Consider the following 19,008-nt stretch of genomic DNA (forward strand, 5'->3'; position numbering starts at 1 on the left):
CAGTCGTTAAGCGTCTGCCTTTGGCTCAGGTCGTGATCCTGGCTTTCTGGGATCGAACCCCACATCAGGCTTCTGCGCTAGGAGCCTGTTTCTTCCTCTCCCACTCCCCCTGCTTGTGTTCCCTGTCTCGCTGGCTGTCTCTCTCTGTCAAATAAATATTTTTTTTTTTTTAAAAGGAAATACATCTTGGTTTCTTGATTCCATGTTATGGTTGACCAGGGTACTACACAGAGAATCACAACACCCAGAATAAAATTTATCACTTCCTGTATCATTTTCTTCTATTTGTGACATTTAAGAGCAACCTAGAAGCAGATTAAAGGACCCTTCTGCTATCTGTACCTAGAGCAAAGTTACTCTTTTTATCGTAACAGAAAGTGATGAAAATGATAAAGATAAGTAGTGTACAAGAAATGTGCCTGGGACAATGACAGTGATAGTGTGAACAGAAAAGGAAATGTCATCCTTCTTTAGTAAATGCAAGACATAATCAAAGGATGAGTTTATTTTCTGTTGTAGTGGTTCTATCGTTATTTGCAATTGGCTTTAAAGGCACCTTACTGAAGGTTTCACAAAAAAATCATGTTTCTTATTATAAGAATCTGAAATTCTTTAGCCATTAAACCCCTCTGATAACCTACAAGTAATTATTTGATAATTTTTTATAACTCAATATTTTCATAAAATGCAACTAGCATTTCATAAAATACGAATAGCATTACTATAAAGTATAGTGATATGTTATTAGGTAATTAAAAAGATCTTCCACTTCAGTAAGAAATGATATCATTTAACACCCAGTGCTCATTGAAACACGTGCCCTCCTTAATACCCATCATAACATAACAAAAAAAAAGTTTCCAAAGATATTTGTATAAAAATGGCAAAAAAGTTTGTAATATTGAGGCAAAAAGTAGAATAAAAACTGTATATACAATATTTAAAAAAAGAAATTGTATTATTTAATTAAAAGAATTATTTTAGCAATGTCTGCATATTTGCAGCCCTTAAACAATCTACAGGATGGGATATTAGTTTAATTCTCAGTCTTTCTATGTGGACACATAGTCACATGAATCAGAACTTTGAAATGCCCTTGAAAAAAATCTTGGCATGTTAATGATTCTCTAAGTGAAAAATTCCAGAAATTTATACCTTAAATTTTTAATCTGTCCTCAGTAGCTTGTAATATTTATCAAAAACACTTATTTCAATAATCGAGTCCTTTAAAAATTTTTATTGCATTATTATTAAGAAGGGAAGGAGGTATAAGTTCCTGGTACAGACAATTCTTCATAACACTGTTAATACAGATGAACCAAGGAGTGGACATTTATTTGGTTGTCTCTCCATTATGATGCAGGATAGGAAAGAAGAGAGAGCAAGACTCCTGGATATCTTTTTTTTTCTTTAAGATTTATTTATTTATTTGACAGAGAGAGAGATGGAGAAAGAAAGAGCACAAGTAGGCAGAGCATCAGGTAGAGGAAGAGGGAGAAGCAGGCTCCCCACTGAGCAGGGAGCCTGATGTAATGCAGGGCTTCAATCCCAAGACCCTGGGATCATGACCTGAGCTGAAGGCAGATGCCAACCAACTGAGCCACCCAGGAGCTCCAAGGCTCCTAGATATCTTAAATCCACAGTCCAGCTGAGTGGGAAAAGTGACAGTAAAAAACAGTGGCAGGAATGACAGCAAAGTTTCCTTCTTTCTGAGCCAACTTACTCCATTCTTATTGTTCTTATTCCTCTACTCCATTCTACACCTTCTAATTTCCATCAGAGACCACACTTACTTTTTTTCAGGGAATCTCACATTAGTGCCCACCTGAAAGCCAGTTCAATGAATTTGAAAAAGGATTCCCTTACAGTTTTCATGACTGCAGACCTCTTTACCCATTCATACACCTTTTCTGCGTTAAAGCAATCAGAACAGAGTAAAGCATGTGAAGGAAACCCAGAACCATATCCAACCAGACTTTGGAGAATGATTTCCAAATACGATTTTGCCAAAAAGCACTTATTTATATCTCTGCTCAGAGTCAGAACCTTTTAAAATGTGCCCAGTCGAAGTCACTTTAAGAAGTTAATATATGCCAAAGAGCTTTAACCTTTAAATTGAAAATATTTTTTTAAAGAGAAAATATTCTGAAATTAATAAAATGACATGTTTCCTGTTACAAAACAAAAATATTTGGAGATCATACCATTAGAATATGAACACTGGTAAGAAACAATTTATATCTTTGAAAAATAATCTGCCATGAGGCAGTTGTTAAAGAATTAAGTCATCTTCCATCTGACCTTAAGAATAATTTCCTAACTCTTTTTTGTTAAAATTCATAATTGTGGGCTCAAAATTTTTTCAGCAGTTGAAATAAATTTTCCATGTTGCAAATCATCATTAAAACTCGTAGTTGTACATCACAATTCTATCGGCTTCTTCCATGTGCCCCAACATTTGTATGTTGGTACCACTGAAACACTGTGATCAGGGTCTACCTCTATTTTAGGAGAGAAAAGCATTAGTAACCCATGTTCTTGCGTAATTCAGTGTCAGGTTCAATATGTTATATTGCAATGTTGGATTTAGTCGATGTATCCAAAGAAATCACTCACAACACGCTGACTTTCAAATTCCATTAAATTTCTCTTTTTATTGTTTCAATTATACTACACTCAGACTGCTGCACAACAGATCACAGGAGACTTGAGGTTATATCCTGGGAAGTCCCAGTTTAGCAATCATTCACTTTAAAGTGGCTAGTATTCTTAGATTCTGCTCTTCTTATTTGGCTATAAACAAAAGGCACCATATAAACTCAAAATAAATGCTTTTAAAAAGTGTTTTGCTATCACCATTCTTTTCTATTAGGTTATATATCCACGGTTGATTATAAATACAATTCAGAAACCAAAATGGTACCATTGTTAGTTAAGGTATTAATTTTACTAGAACACTGTATCTGTATAGCATGTTATAAACTCATGGTGGCTTTAAATACATTTATATTATTTGATCATCACATGATGCAACACTGTGAGATAACCAGGGCAGATGTAATTACGTTTGATCGACAACAGAATCAGAATCATGAGTAATGATGCTATTGTGTTTTCCTCATTCATGCAAAATGGAATGCACTAAAAATTCCATTTCTGAGTAAATGAAATAAATTTAATCTATTACACTTATTTAATCGACAGTGCGATGTAATTCTTTTTGGCTTAGCTATTCTCCTTTGAGTAGACACCAAACACTGATGTGATTAGTCCAGTCCTTTCCCCCTCATTATCATCAGAGAAAACTAAAGTGTATTTAGTTCTTTAGTTAACAACCTACATTCCAATCAGTCATTTACTAAACGGAGACAATATTCATATCTTTGCCTCAAACACGTTTTTCCTCTGGTTACTAATATTGAAATTAAATTGGCCAGTTATCTTAGCATGTTGAGTGACACATATTCATCATTTAGTACATATTCGGTTATTACACAAACACACACAAATACATTGAACCATTTATACCCCTAAAGGGATTGCAAATATGATCTCATGATTTCTGAATATTGGCATTGTAAATTCTATGCAAATCACATGTAAAACTCAAGAAATCAACTGATGACTGATAGAACTGTCCAACTAGGCTTCACTTCAATTGAACATATCTATCAGAATGAATGTTGGTAAGATACTTTACTCTGAAGGTGAAGATGTATTTTCATATTTTCAAAAATTCTCCAACATTGATTAATCTGAAATATTATCTGTAACATTGATTAATTAGAAGAGGGCTTTTAAACATCATTTTTGACAGATAATTTCAGTATAATTAAGCATACTGTTCATTTCCAAACTGATATCCTGGGAAATAATACCATTATGGAAATTGCACTATGTAATCCATGCAGCAACTGGCTTCTTCTCTTATCTAAATATAATTACTTCTCATTGGGATTAATTTATTGTGAGAAAAAAATCTTTAATCATTAAGGAATTCCAGTGTAATTAACTTTATGTGCTTTTCTTTTACTAGCAAAACTTAGAGATTCTAACTTTGAGAATTGTATGTCTTCTAACTTAATAGTAGGAGGATTTTTTAATACTCATCTAAATAACCAAATGTCTTCCTTTAAAAAGCAGTGTTTGAAAATGTAAAATTCTAACACCTGTCAAATATATTTTTTCTTTTACTTAACATTTTATAAGATTAATGCTTCCTGTTTGGGATATTAAAGGGTGGCACGTTTTACGTATCAGGAAATACTTTATTGACAACACATGGACCTGTTTATGCATTGTATGTATTAACATTATATTTTGATTTATGTATATATGGAAACTGAAAATGATTTCTGATAGTATTTATTGATTCACCTGCTCTGGTTTGTGTTAATAATACATGGCTATTTTGTGTAAACTTCCCCCACATCTTCCATTAGTCAATTGTGGGATTGCTTTCTGATTTAGACGGATGAGGTGAAACCATAGTTTCATTTGTTTAACAGATCAACAATCAAAGTGAGCCTTTTATTATTAATTAACCTTGAAGTATCTTTTTATATTTAATTTCTAATCCATTACAAATTAATACCCTCTGTGTTAAAAAGAAATGATTTTTCTTTCTTTAATAATGTATTCGAAATGCAACCACATTCATGTTGTATCTTATTACTCATCAGACTTTTTAATAGTGCAGAGTACTGAGTAAAATCATTAAAGTCTTTGGGTAACAATGCTTTCTTTAAATAACTAAAGCTTATTCCAGGGAGTTTTATAAAACATAGTTTTGTTTGGTTTCTCTTGCAATTATTAGTTAAGCATTTTTTTTATTACACATAAGTAGGCAATTTATGTGGTATTAAAAAATACTCATATTGGACACAGACAATATAAAGATGTCCTAACAGACACAAACAGAAATATTGATTCATTATGGAAGCATATTTAAGAAATTCATTCATAGTGAAAATCATATGTAAATTTGTTAAGTTTAATGGTCTTCGAAGTTATTTTGATAACGTTAGCATTAATGTTTCCTGTTTTGCATTTTTACCATTTTTTCTTTAAACCTATAATAACTTTGTCAGAAATTATTATCAATATTTTGAATATTGATCTGTCATTTTAAATAAGCACAGTTAAAAAAGCCAGAGAAGTTTTGATTCCTTAACTTTTCTTGTGATTGCTTTCCCTTTGCCATTTCCTTCTTTTTCTCTCATATTCCTATCAAGAAAATAAAGAGTCCTGTGTTTTAAACACGTTAATATCGTTATACCAACAGCAGACAATGTTAACTTGACAGAGGTAAATAGAAATAATTTCTCTTAAATGCATTTGTGTATTTGTGTTTTTGTGTTTTTTTTTAGTCAATCTACTGGATTCAAAAACAATTCAAGGGGAGCTGGGATGGATCTCTTACCCATCACATGGGGTGAGTCTGATAAACTATTGAAAACAAACATGATTCTGTCCATTGTCTTACAGAGAACAGAAGGGATTACTGGTATGTTCTCTAAAATGACCTCCTCTACTTCTGGTGACATATTATGTTTAGCAGTACATTCAGTGTATGCACTAAGACAGCCAGATAGTTGTGTCCAGTGGAACTATAGAAAATTTTGAAGTTTTTTTTTTCCCTTCTGAATCAATTGCCATCAATTGCTTGATGACACTAATTAAGCCTTTAATTATTACTGGCATCATGTAGATGATCTGAGTGTGATCACGTAACATTTTTTTGTGATGTGAACAGAAGAGGTGAATTGAGAAGACATTTAAAATTTCAAGTAATGTAGAAAGTGTGTATTTGGAGACCTGCAGAGTTGTAGCATTAAGAGCAGCCTTGGTGACCATTCCAAGTAGGATATATTTGTCAACTGTGTAAATCCTTAATTTCTTTGTTTATTTGTCTTTATTTCCTAATTTCTTCACATTGCCTTAATTTCTTCACTTCAAGTGTCTGCAGCATGACAGCTTAAGACTGGGGAATTTTATTTAGAAAAAAAAAATTGACTACCTTTAAATTTTAAACTCTTTATGTACCTAGTACTTTACCAAGCCAGACACAGATTACTAAAGTGTACAGTATTTTCGTGATCCAAATGTTTCTGATAAGACTGTGCGATAAGAATTTTTTTTCTTTTCTTTTCTTTTTTTTTGGGGGGTGGGGGGAAGAGGGTCATACACATTTGGGAAATTCTTGTTCTTACAAATTTGTGTACTAAGTGCCTAAACATACCTTGTTTCCAAGGATAGCCTGTGGAAAATACAAAATGCTATTTTGAAATACCTGTGATAGGAACAAATTTGTGTATTTCTTTTATTTCTTTTTCCTTATACTCTCATCCTCTTTTCAAAGAGGTTATAAGTATTTCCACTTAGTGCTGGTATTCAGTCTTTAGATTTTTGTGCCTAAACATACTGATTTTTACGGTACTACCAGCTTCTTCTTCACCAACGGATGTTTTACATCAGGGATACTTCATCTATCTGTCATCTTTGAATCTGCTTCTCTTCCTGGTACACCTTGACATTGACACAATGCCAAAACCTATCACATAATCAGGACTTGGTTAGTTGTTTTGGAGGGGAGAGTATGAAGTAAGCCAGGATTTGGTTTTCCCATAGGTGTTAAAGGAATCAAATGATTAGGATAAAAGCACATCCTTGGTAGTCATAAAGAGTGAATCAAAAGTCCAGATTGAGCTGGAAAACTCATTTAAAACTAATCATCCTAACGTTAAGTCTAATTTTAATTCTGATTTTAGAAATTTGCATTTTTTATTAGTCTATCAGATCATCTACTGTAGAAACTTGCTGCCTAAGGATATATGGAAAGCAAAAATCACAGTAACATTTTACCAATAGATAGTTATATATGCTTTAAAAAAATCAACAAGAAATTAACTTGTATTTCAAAGCAACAGTCTATTTCATGATTTCCTTTGAAGAAGTTATAAGGAAAATATATTTCTACATATTAAGACATTTGGGGAGAATACTGTATAAATGAATTCACTTTACCACGTTAATATTAGAGATTTTATGGTGAAACAAAGTTGGCTCTTCTGCTTCCAGAGATATGTTGGGGGTGGGTAGGAATGTTCTAGAACTGTACTACACACGGTGTGGTAGGTACATGCACCAACCAACAATATCAATCCCCCAGAGATTTTTTGATAGGCAGACTCTCAAGACCTGCCCCAGACTTTCTGAATCAGAAGCTGCATCTTCACATGGTCCCCAGGGAATTGCTGAGCACATTAAATTTAAGAAACACTACATAGGATAACTCACCTCTCTCAGCTTTTCCAATCTCTTGCCCAATTTCCTACCTCATTTTTGTCTACATACTCTTATGGTTTTATCAGCAAACAGTTTTCAGTTCTCGTTTGGCTTATTGTTGCCTCAGAGAGCCAACCCCACGAGCTTGGGCTTCCTCTTCATTGCTTTCCTGGTGCATTTCCTTGCAGCTGTGTCTTTCCTCTTTCTGATGCATTAAATAGCCTAAAACAGCTGTCCGAGTTTTCTGAGTTATTAAAACTTGCAGAGAGAAAACAAACATCTCCCCAACAGGTCATGATATTTATAATATCCCAAGACATGAAAGCAAAAAAAAAAAAAAAAGAGAGAGAGAGAGATATGAATTATTATCCTGTACTGTTGTATGGTATGTTTTTCCTTTAAATTGTGTATTGTGTTAACCGTAATGTCCGTGATGAAATAAGTAGCATAATTTGGAAAATGTTCAATTAATATTCATTTCTTTCCGAGAAACTGATGATATTCTTGAGTGAAAGGACTGCATGGTCAATTAAGTGTTGGGATTTAACATCCTCTCTTTTACAGTTGCTTATGCTTTTAGATATAATTAATTATTTTTATTGCCTAATCATTGCCATTTCAATATGACAAAAATAGATTACTTCTGTGTTTTATTTTTAAAGGAAATAGTTAAAAATATAGTGATATCTTTGCTATAGCTTTTAGGTAAAAAATGACGTGTAATAGCTGGAAACAATTTTGAACTTGTTATTTTTTTAATTGATAAACTCTAATAAAAGCAGTGCATCTGTTCCTAGGTTAACTAAAATATGAATATAAACTTTGAAGAAAAAAACTGTAATAACAATGTCATAACATACTGAATAACTGAAAATCCTGCTTCTGTGTGTGTGAGAGAGAACATTTAAGTGCTACTCTCTTAGCATATTTCAACTATTCAATATAGTGTTATCAACTATACTCACTGTATTTTACATTCTATCCACAGAGTTTGTTCATCGTACAGTGAAAGTTTGTACTCTGTTACCTACTTCTCCCTATTTCTCCTACCTCCCAGTTCCTGACACTCATTTTTCCGCTGTTTCTATGGGTTTGACTTTTTTTTTTTTAATTCCATGAAATACTGATATCATGCAATATTTATCTTTTTCTGGCTGGCTTATTTCACGTAGCATAATGCCCTCAAGATCCATGCATGTTGTTGGAAATAGCAGGGAAAATCCTACTCTTTTAATTTAGGGCAATGGTTTTCGGTGTGATGGGGGAGGTGGATAGGGAGGGAGGCAATTTTGAATTGACCCCATGGAGATATTTGAAAATGTCTGGAGATATTGTTAGTTGTCATAACTGGTAAGGCAGGACACTGCTGGCTTCTAGTGTGGAAGGTCAGGGGTGCTGCTAAACATCTTGCAATGAGCAGGGCATCCTCCCACAACAAAGAATGATCAGGTCCAAAATGACAGTGCCCAGGTTGAGAAATCCTTACTTAGGGGATGAATAATGGTGCTCCGTCAGGGGCTGTGGTCACTAAAAATAAATTGGGAGACTGCTGGCAACTTGTCTAAGTCTCAACCCTACTCCCACCCAAATTCCAAATCTTTTGCAATATGAATTTTTAAAAAATGATTGCATACCAGAGCTATATAAAATTAATATATTTGGGGGAAAAGGCCCAAGGATGACTCATTCCTCCATGTATGTTCTTTACTATTTTTGTTCCCCTTTTCCCCCAGAGTTGTATTCATCCATAAAACCTTACAATTAACCTATGTAATTTTCTTGGGAGGAGTATTTCTATCTCTATTTTTAAATGGTGCTTCAAATCTTAGAGAAGACCTGGTAGGAAATTTTGGTACTATACCATTAGGCCTGGAAAAAATTCTCCAAGTGAGTGGAGGAAATTTAATGAGACTTTGGTTTTCTCTAAATGAATTTTTTTTTTTAAGATCTATTTATTTATTTAGATTTTTTTTCTTAAAGATTTCCTTAGGCATTTATTGGTGCCTTACTTATGATAATGTATAATATAATAAATGATATTTATTTATTTTACGGAGAGAGAGAGAAAGGGCAAGTGTGAGTAGGGGGAGGGACAGAGGGTGAGAATCTTCAAGCAGACTCCTGGCTGTGTGTGGAGCCCAAGGCAGGGCTTGATCTCATGACCCATGAGGTCATGACCTGAGCTGAAACCAAGAGTCAGGTGCTTAACCAATTGAGCCACCCAGGCACCCCTCTAAATGCTTTAAATGAAATTCTTGAAAATAATACTCGAAGTTTGCAAACTGAAATTATCGGGCATTATGAACACAATTTATTTTTTAATAAGAGTTTTATTTGTCATGGATAATTTTTGGCACTAAGTTTATTCACTTTCATAAAGCAGACATAGCAATGATGTTCACTGTCCTTATGAACTGTGAATTATAATGTTTGCATATTGGGTATAATTATATTCAGAAACTTTAGTGATCAGTACTTTAGTCTTTGATTTAGAGGACAATCTACATATGTAAAAGCCCATTTGTATTTTTTATTACAACTTTAAAGAGTCTTTTGCTTAAATAAGACTAGTATTTAAATTTATTGATTGACTGGTTGATTGATTGATAATGCCAATCTACCACATAAACTTTCTTAGTATATGTATCATTCTAGAAGAGGGATCAGAGAGATAGAGCTGTATAATTAAGATAGTATTGATATGCTGACCAAATGGTACAAAGGAATCATGAGTCTCAGCTCACTTAATTACAGAAGCTCAGATAAGGAGAAGAGCATGAGGAAAGGGTTGGGGAACGTGTTGTGCTACTAATGAATCATTGAACACTACATCAAAAACTAAGGCTAACTGAACATAATAAAAATAAATTTTTTTAAAAAAGGAGAGGGCTGGGGAAGTATAGAGAAAGCGCAGCCTGAAATGAGTGATTCATGTAGATTAGCGGATGATAGAAAGAAGTCTCAAAATTAGTAATTGTGGAAATTTTTTTTTAATTTTCTACCTTCCTCTTTTTTTTTAAAGTTCTTTAGAATTTTTTTTTCCTTAAAGATTTCCTTAGACATTTATTGGTGCCTTACTTATGATAATGTACTTAAACAAACTAAAAGCAAACAAAACAAAAACAAAAGGCTGTTTTGGAAAAGAGGCCCTGTTTTTGCCCACCCAACATCTGTTTCCTGGCTTTTTCTTGAGAATGGCGCACCTGTATTGTTTAAGTTTTCACCTTCTGATGTGTTCCTAGAAAATGGCCCTTCTGTGACTCTGTGGGGCCAGTGTTGACTGTCTGAGAGCTAATCGTGATCATAGTCATTTTGCTAGGGATTGGTTTAGGCGAGAATAAGTGAGGCCGATGATGCTGGGGCAGAATTCCAGTGACTTCTGGGAAATTTTTCCCCCTAATGAAAAGACATGGGGAGAGGCTAAGTACTTTATGCCTCCGGAGCTTGCCCTGTGAGGGCCCAGTGTCCTTGTCGGGAGCAGCTGCACTCCCTTCATGACCAGAAAAGTAGAACCCAGTGAATTAGAAATTAGCCTGGAGCCCTGACATGGCAGAACCACTGAGTTATGTAAAAGAATTTTCCTTGTTTAGATCACTCTTAGTATTGCTTATACTTTCAAACTAAAGGAATTCTGAAAGAATACGATGTTTAATTTCCTAATCAAATATCTTAACTTCTAAATGGAATCCACAGCAATGCATAATTGTATTTATGTTATTTTACAAATTGTATTATGTTATTTGTATTTCTCCAGATTATCTCTTTTAGTGCTTTAGTATGATGTCGAAGGTCATATGCAGAGTAGTAAAATAGAATATGCACATCGTTTAGGATCGGACACCTGCGTCTGAAAACTGGGTTTGCCATTTATTGCTGTATGATCTGATGTAGGCCGATTAATCTTCATTAACATTTGTCTTCACTTTTAAAAAAGGAATAATAATAATTTCTATATCACAGCACTTTGGAGTAAATGATATTTGAGCAAATAAGATATTTCTATGTACCTATCTATGACAAAATATATGTGATAATGCATGTGAAAGAGCTATACAAATATCATTTCTTATTCTTAAATAAATTTGAGAATTTCCCCTTCAAATCTTAACTCTCAGACTATATGTGATATCTTGGATTTGGATATAGGGGAAGGAAAAATGGATAGTACTGCCTGACATTTCTTCTTAGTTAAGAGCCCCAGACATGGCCTTTGACATCACGTAGTTGTTATGCCATTGAATCTTGCAGACTAAAGTGTGCATATAGTCTTGGCCTTATATTTTGAATTGAAAGAGTCAAAATGTGCATGAATGTCAAAAATTGGGTATCCACTTTAATTTATTTCAAACTTTAAAGTGATGAGTATTTCCTCAAAATTTTAATATTTCTCCTTCAGGGACACCTTCTGAGTCTTCCACATGCCACTCTCCTGCCACCCCCCCCCGTACCCACTCATAACCCCCCCCACAGTCTAGCACATAACACTGTTAAGCTCATCTTCCTTGTTCTTTGTTGTACCTCCAAAGCTTGTAATTCTAATTAATGCAATTATTTCACTGGTACTTATTTCAGCCAGGAAGCTGAAAACTGTGAAGCCAATTTCCATCATGAAACTCCCCCTTTTATTCTCCACATTTTGAGTCCTGGGTTATTTGTCCATAAATTAAAATTGCCTGAATGAATGAAAAATAAAAGCTTCCCAAACAAAGAAAGATAACTAAGTTGACATTATATATTTGTTGAAAAAAATTTGATTATTTCCAATCTGTTATTTCAAATGGGGTCTATTAATGCTTCCACTCTCTTTTTAATGGCATAAATGTAAGTGAAATTATAATATATACACATACCATATGTACTATAAGTATATAATATATAGCTATATTTATACTGCATATAATATTATGCTGTTTTTTGTACTAGCAGGGCTATTTAGTTAAATATATTTAGGAAATACTATCATCCCATGAATTGGAAGTCAACTGAAAAGAAAACTAGCTAGGGGCACCTTGGTGGCTCAGTCCATTAAGTGTCTGACTCTCGCTTTCTGCCCAGGTCATGATCTCAGGATCCTGAGATCAAGCCCTGCATGGGGGTCCAGATCAGGTAGAGTCTGCTTGTCCCTCTCCCTCCCCCCGCTTGCTTGCTCTCTCTCTCTCTCTCTCTCTCTCTCTCTCAAATAAATAAATAAATAAATAAATAAATAAAATCTTAAACAAAAAAGAAAACTAAAGACAGTTCTATATTGAAATTTATCTTGATTGTTTTTACAGGTAAAAAGCCAGAATCCTGCAAATAAATTCCATTTAATTAAAAGTAGATATGTTTAGAATTGAATGAATGGTAGAAAGGAGTGGGATAATAAAATTACACCCTTAAACAGGTCATTGCTTTCCTATTAGCCAGTTTACTATAATTCGCCTTCAGTGTTGGAATTACTGCTGTTTTTGAAGTCTGGATTCTAAGTCTTACCTACTAGATCTCTAGCTTTCACTTTGTGAATGGTATCTGAAAGGCAGGAAGAATATTTTGACAACTGGGTGTCAACAGTAACCACCTGGGATTCTGCCTTTATGAATCACAGTCTAAATTCTGTTTCGTATGCTGAGTAGTCGATCCAGGAAAACCAAATTTTTGACACATGTGATATGTGATTCTGGGACATTTGAAATTTTTCTGCCTCGAATGAACAATGCTACATATTTTAAATATGTCACTTTGACCTATCGTGCTGACCTTTCAAGGAAGGATGTCTGATCAAATTAGAAAAACATGGCAAAGTTTTACAGTTTTTTCTTTCTCACCTTTTCTTGAAACAAAATGCACCAAAATAGAAGGGGAAATGGGGATAAGTTGTAGAAATCAGCAAAGACAGAATTTATTCCTGCAATGTTTAATTTATAAAAATTAAAATGTTACCTTGTATTTGTTTTAACAGAATTTTTATCAGTGCTTTAAGAAAATAGAAACCAATTTTCCATTGCTAATGTTGTATTATTCTGTTCTTGCAAATTATGTTCCTATGTTCACTCAATTCATTATACATTAAATTTATTGAAACATGCAAAATATTATATTGCAGCCTGAATATCAATATTTTTTATTGCTAAGAAATATCCAGTTTCTTTAATATTTTAAAGAGTATACTTAAACACTATGTTTTCAAGCTTACAAGTTTTCCTTTGAATACAAGATATAAAAATGACATATGTACCTCAGTGGGAAAGAGTTTCAATTCTGTTATTCTATTAAGTATATGTAAAGAATTTTGATAGAAATTTATAAAAAATAATAATTTGCCCAAAGTTTGGTTATTTCTTTTTCTTTTTTTCTCTCTATTTTTTTAATTTCATGACTTAATAGTTTCGATCCTTAGATTTGTATTGTTGTGGTTAATTTTTTTGAAAGATTAAAAAAAAAATTAAATTTGCCCTGCAAAAAAAATACAGTGTGAAACACTTTTTAAATAAGCCCCATGTTCCAAATGGTAGCCTTTGGACCTAAAAACATTTAAAGGTTATACTATTTACAATACAAACCACTTAAGTACTTCTGAAACCTTAATCACCCATTGATTACCATAATTTTTTTCTGCTAATGATGCTCACTTTAATGAATAAAAACCATACTGATTTCTTGGGGGTTGCTAAAATCATTCATCCTCTTTCCATGAGACATAATGAAACGAAACATCAAGGGGGCTAGCGTATTGGGGTTTCTGAGTAGTCTACCTTTACAAGTAATTTTTATTCATTCTGATATATATTTATATGCAAATAAATATATAATATAATAATTATAAATATATCATATAGATTGAAATCCTTAGCTTAAAATATGTAAATGGTAGTTATTAGAAATGGAAAATCCTGGGTCCAGACCAAGACGCACTTCATTAGAAATCCTGAGGGGTGGGACCCAGCAATCTGCTTTTTCATAGACTGTCTATGTGATTGTGATGCTGCTCAAGTCTGGAAATCATTGTACTAGAATATCATTATCTGCTGTAATGAGGCCAGCTTTACTTATGAAGATATTCAGTTGCTGCTTGATGCTGTGCTGTAGTTCCTTCCAAACTCTGAATTAATACAGCATGGTTCATTATTCATGATTAATGTAGCTCTGGATGTTTTTCATTTAAGATTTTATAATAAACATACAACAAGTGAATACAGGTTGTAAACATACAACAAGTGAATACAGGTTGTAAACATACAACAAGTGAATACCAGCAACTCGGGGAATTTATCCTTTGCAATATGCAGTCAGGATTCATTTTAGAATCATCACATTTCTCTCATGTAATCTGGGAATTTAGTTTGAACTGTATGTATACAGTGTTTATACATCTGGCATTGATTGCTCACCGTAAAAGAGATGACATTAAAACCTAAAGAGTAGAAAAGTCATGAAGTAAGTGATAGGAAAATTACAAAAAGGAAAATGAAAATCCCCCATCAAAGAGTTACTAGAATTTAAGGTTGTCTAGGGAACGATTATGGTATGTTCCTAGAAAGTGACAGGAATCAGCTTATGATGGATTTTATGTGCCGCACTAAAGATATTGTACAACATTCCAAGGCAACATTTTAATCAGGTAATTATGGGGGGTGTTTTAATTGAAGAACAGGAGTCAGAAAAAAAACAGAAAAGCACTGTGAAAGTTCCCATAGTAGGTTGTATGGGAACCTAGGATCTGCTTCCATCCCTTTGATTATATAGCTTAGTGATTTGGCATAAAGTTGAATTTTTACTATTTTGCTAACATTCCAGGAAGGGATATTCTAAAAAAATAAATATTTTTCTTATTACTGAGTTATTTTTTTTAATAAGGGCATAAAACAAAGAGAAGCCAAATTTGGAGAACTGAGTAAGTTGTAAGACCATTAGAGGACTCAGTAGAAATAAAGAATTATCTAGTAAACTAAGGAAGACAAAGGAAAAGACAAAAAAGGGGGCATAAAATGCTCTAACAGTAAGACTAATTACATTTCCCTTCCCTGTGATAGTATCACTCAATGTTTTTTTGGACCTGAGGTTAAAGATAAGCTAAACTTCAGAAAAAGTAAAATGGTGACCTCTCTTCTCAACGTGAAGTAACAAAACTATGGATCCAGTAATTAAAAGATTCAGCCGTGCAGAGAGGACTGATGCAATGTGGTGGTTTAAAAGAACTTTAACTCCCAATCTACACTTAGATATTTATTCCATGCCGTGGAATCCCAAGCAAGCTGGTAGTCATAAACTTTATGAATTTAGTCAAAAGTCTCCAATGGAGATTAAACCTTCTGAGTGATAAGAATCAGTTTTGTAATCTCTGCTTACTCAGAAATTCCCTAGATCCATTTGTCATCTGTATTCATAATGTTGAATGTAAGTGATGGGTGGCCATTTTTTAAAAAAAGATTTTATCTATTTATTTGAGAGAGAGAGAGCATGGAGTAGGATGGTCAGAGGGAGAAGCAGACTCCCTGCTGAGCAGGGAGCACTATGTGGGACTTGATCCCAGGACTGCTGGATCATAACCTAAGTCGAAGGCAGTCCTTAACCAACTGAGCCACCCAGGTGTTCCGGGTGGCCATTTTTTAATGTAGAATTAATGATATAATTTTGACTTCAATTTCCCTGTTCTCAGGAGTGTTGGAAAGATACTAAACAGCAATGTAATCATAAGCCACAAGAAAGAACTCCATAGAATTGTGTGAAAATGTTTATTGACAGAGCTGCTTCACTTCTTTTTAAGATTTATTTATTTATTTGAGAGAGAGAGCATGAGTGGGAGGGGCAGAGGAAGAGGGAGAGAGCATCTCAAGCAGACTCTGCACTGAGCACGGAGACCCTTATGGGACTTAATCACAGGACCCTGAGATCATGACCTGAGCTGAAACCAAGAGTCAGATGCTTAACTGACTGTGCCACCAGGCACCCCAAGCTGCTTCACTTTTTATTAAGGGTAGCAAAATTTCATCTTATTTGGAGCAGTAGAGTATATTCAAAGGGATAATAAATTTTAGAGATAGCAGTGACTTTAGAAGTCATCTAATACAATTCCCTAATTAATGTTGACAAGCAGCTGAACCTTTGGGAGTGTTAGTGAGTTGACCAAGGTCATATTATTGCTTTCTGGGTCCAAGTTCATGCTCTTTTCATTATCCCCCTCTGTCTTGGTATGGACAATACCAAAGAAGTTTTTGAGATTGCATGGTTTAATACTTAGCAGATTAATGCACCATCGAATTTCGGAACTATTTTGTCTGAGTGTCCTGTCTTACATCGCACCCTAAATAATGACCACATCTTGGGATACAGAGTCAATATAAGCTACTTTTCTCAGCAGCTGAAAAATGCTGATCTATCATAAGCCCAAGAGGAAAGTTGGGTTGTATAGGTTTATTATTAGCTCTCTATTCTTGTATACATATCGTCCCCCCACCCCCACTCTGCTACTGTATCACAGCTGGATTTATGATCCAGGGACTGAACAGTCACTGACGACTAAGGATTCTTAACTCATTCTCTGACAACTCTAGTTGGTTTTAGCTTAGGTTCAAATATAAATCTGAATTTATTTGCATTGAAATGGTATTTTTAAATGTTAGCTTATAACCAAATAAAATCTCATATAATTTCAGTTTTCATATGAACTAATGGATATTTTGAGATCTTTTTAAAAATTAGTACATTATTTTAATGTGACTGGTCTTAAAACAAGCGTAGATGCATTATCTTCTAGCCAGTAAATCCTCTTCCAGATTTAAAATGTTTATAAATTGCTAGCTTATTTTTTTGCATTCTGCACTGCTACAATAGGAATTCTTTTGTTGGATCTTTTTTACAGAAATATATGGTGCTCTCATGTAGTTTTCCAAATAATTAGGTGAGTANGCATTATCTTCTAGCCAGTAAATCCTCTTCCAGATTTAAAATGTTTATAAATTGCTAGTTTATTTTTTTGCATTCTGCACTGCTACAATAGGAATTCTTTTGTTGGATCTTTTTTACAGAAATATATGGTGCTCTCATGTAGTTTTCCAAATAATTAGGTGAGTAAAATTAGATAAACAAGTTAGTTCAGGGGTGCCTGGGTGGCTCAGTTGTTAAGTGTCTGCCTTTGGCTCAGGGCATGATCCCGGCGTTCTGGGATCGAGCCCCACAACAGGCTCCTCTGCTGTGAGCCTGCTTCTTCCTCTCCCACTCCCCCTGCTTGTGTTCCCTCTCTCACTGGCTGTCTCTCTGTCTGCCAAATAAATAAATAAATAAACAATCTTAAAAAAAAAAGTTCAACAACACATTTTGGACACTAAAATATAAAAACACAGGAGTTACATAATCCAAGAAATATTTTGTGGTGAAATTTATCGTAGTGATCATCTCTTCTAAAATAACTACTTTTTCTTTTCTGAAATAAATGATCTTAATTCAAAGAAAGTCCCAGTAGTGGTAAACATTTTGGGGGAAGACTAAGGGTGATAGCATTTCATTATTTCATTTCATTTCATTTCATTTCATTTCATTTCATTTCATTTCATTTCATTTCATTTCATTTCATTTCTTAAAGATTTATTTCTTTTAGAGAGAAAGAGAGAGACAGCATGTGTGTGTGTGCACATGTGCGTGCATGGGGAGAGGGGCCGAGGGAGAGAATCTTCAAATAGATGCCCCGCTGATTGGGTGACTGAGCTACCCAAGTGCCCCAAACATTATTTTAGAAAGAAAAGCATATGGGGTGTTATTACTTTCCAGAATCTATTGAATTCTCAATAGTTTATGCAGTATAAAAGGGGTTTGTAAAATCTTTATTATATTGACATTCATTCATTGTGTTGTGTAATAACTGCTTGAGCTCCTACTACATGCTAGGCACTATCATATAGAGTGGGTATGCAAACATTACCCATAGCTAATATTTCTACCATGTACTATATTCTATTTGCCTGCTTCTGCATATCAACTCATTTAATTCTTACAGTTGTACAAAATTTACTCTCATTTAGAAGAAAAAAGTAGAATCAAAGCATTTAAATAACTCAAACAAGATCATACACCCAAGAATTTTGTCAGGAACGAAAATCAGTTAGTCAGACTCCCTACACTGCATACATCACCCCTACTCTAGACGGCTTCTTTTAAGAGAAGTGGGGAATGTATTTCTGGGTGAGGCATAAAGTTTGGTGGAAGACACCAGGCCATGAACCATCAACTACAATATGATGAAAATCACCAATTGAGATACAGAGGAGGTACAACCTCACATTGAATGTGTCATCAGCTCTGCTTGACATGAGTCAGGAAAAATGATTGCAAGAGGTTGTTAAGCTTTAAGGATGAGTCGGAAGTTACGAGGAAAATGTGACTGGGCATCACATACACAAAGCACAGACTGTAAAACAGCATTGTATGTTGAGCAAAAACACAGCCCATGCCATCTGAAAGTAGGGGACAGGAGGAATAAAGTGATAATTTGTGAAGGAAAAAAAAGAAAGTTAGAATTTTCGACTGGATTATGAAGAGCCTCATGCACCACGCCAAAGGGTTTGGATTCTTTTATAGAAAATTGTTAAACAGCAGCCGAGGAATTCGGAAGTTTACTCTGTGCACTTAGACTGGAAGTGCAAAGAAGAGTTGGTTTCTAAGGTCATCTGAGGAAGATACCTGGCAAGGCACAGAAGGGAGGTCATGCATACTGCGTCATTTATGATATCTGTTCTATAAGAAATGATG

The 19,008-nt window shown here is 34.2% G+C and overlaps 1 protein-coding gene across 2 annotated transcripts in view; it reads left to right on the plus strand.

Annotated features, from left to right (window-relative positions):
* The window catches only part of EPHA3 (EPH receptor A3), a 353,983-nt gene that overhangs the window by 13,577 nt on the left and 321,398 nt on the right, over positions 1-19,008 (plus strand). For both annotated transcript variants that reach the window (XM_002928416.4, XM_034657068.1), the window contains exon 2: positions 5,370-5,434. In XM_002928416.4, coding sequence (XP_002928462.1) covers positions 5,370-5,434 — 65 coding nt within the window. The remainder of the gene's footprint in view (positions 1-5,369; positions 5,435-19,008) is intronic.

The sequence above is a fragment of the Ailuropoda melanoleuca genome, chromosome 1 (assembly GCF_002007445.2).
Source record: "Ailuropoda melanoleuca isolate Jingjing chromosome 1, ASM200744v2, whole genome shotgun sequence".
Classification (NCBI taxonomy): domain Eukaryota; kingdom Metazoa; phylum Chordata; class Mammalia; order Carnivora; family Ursidae; genus Ailuropoda; species Ailuropoda melanoleuca.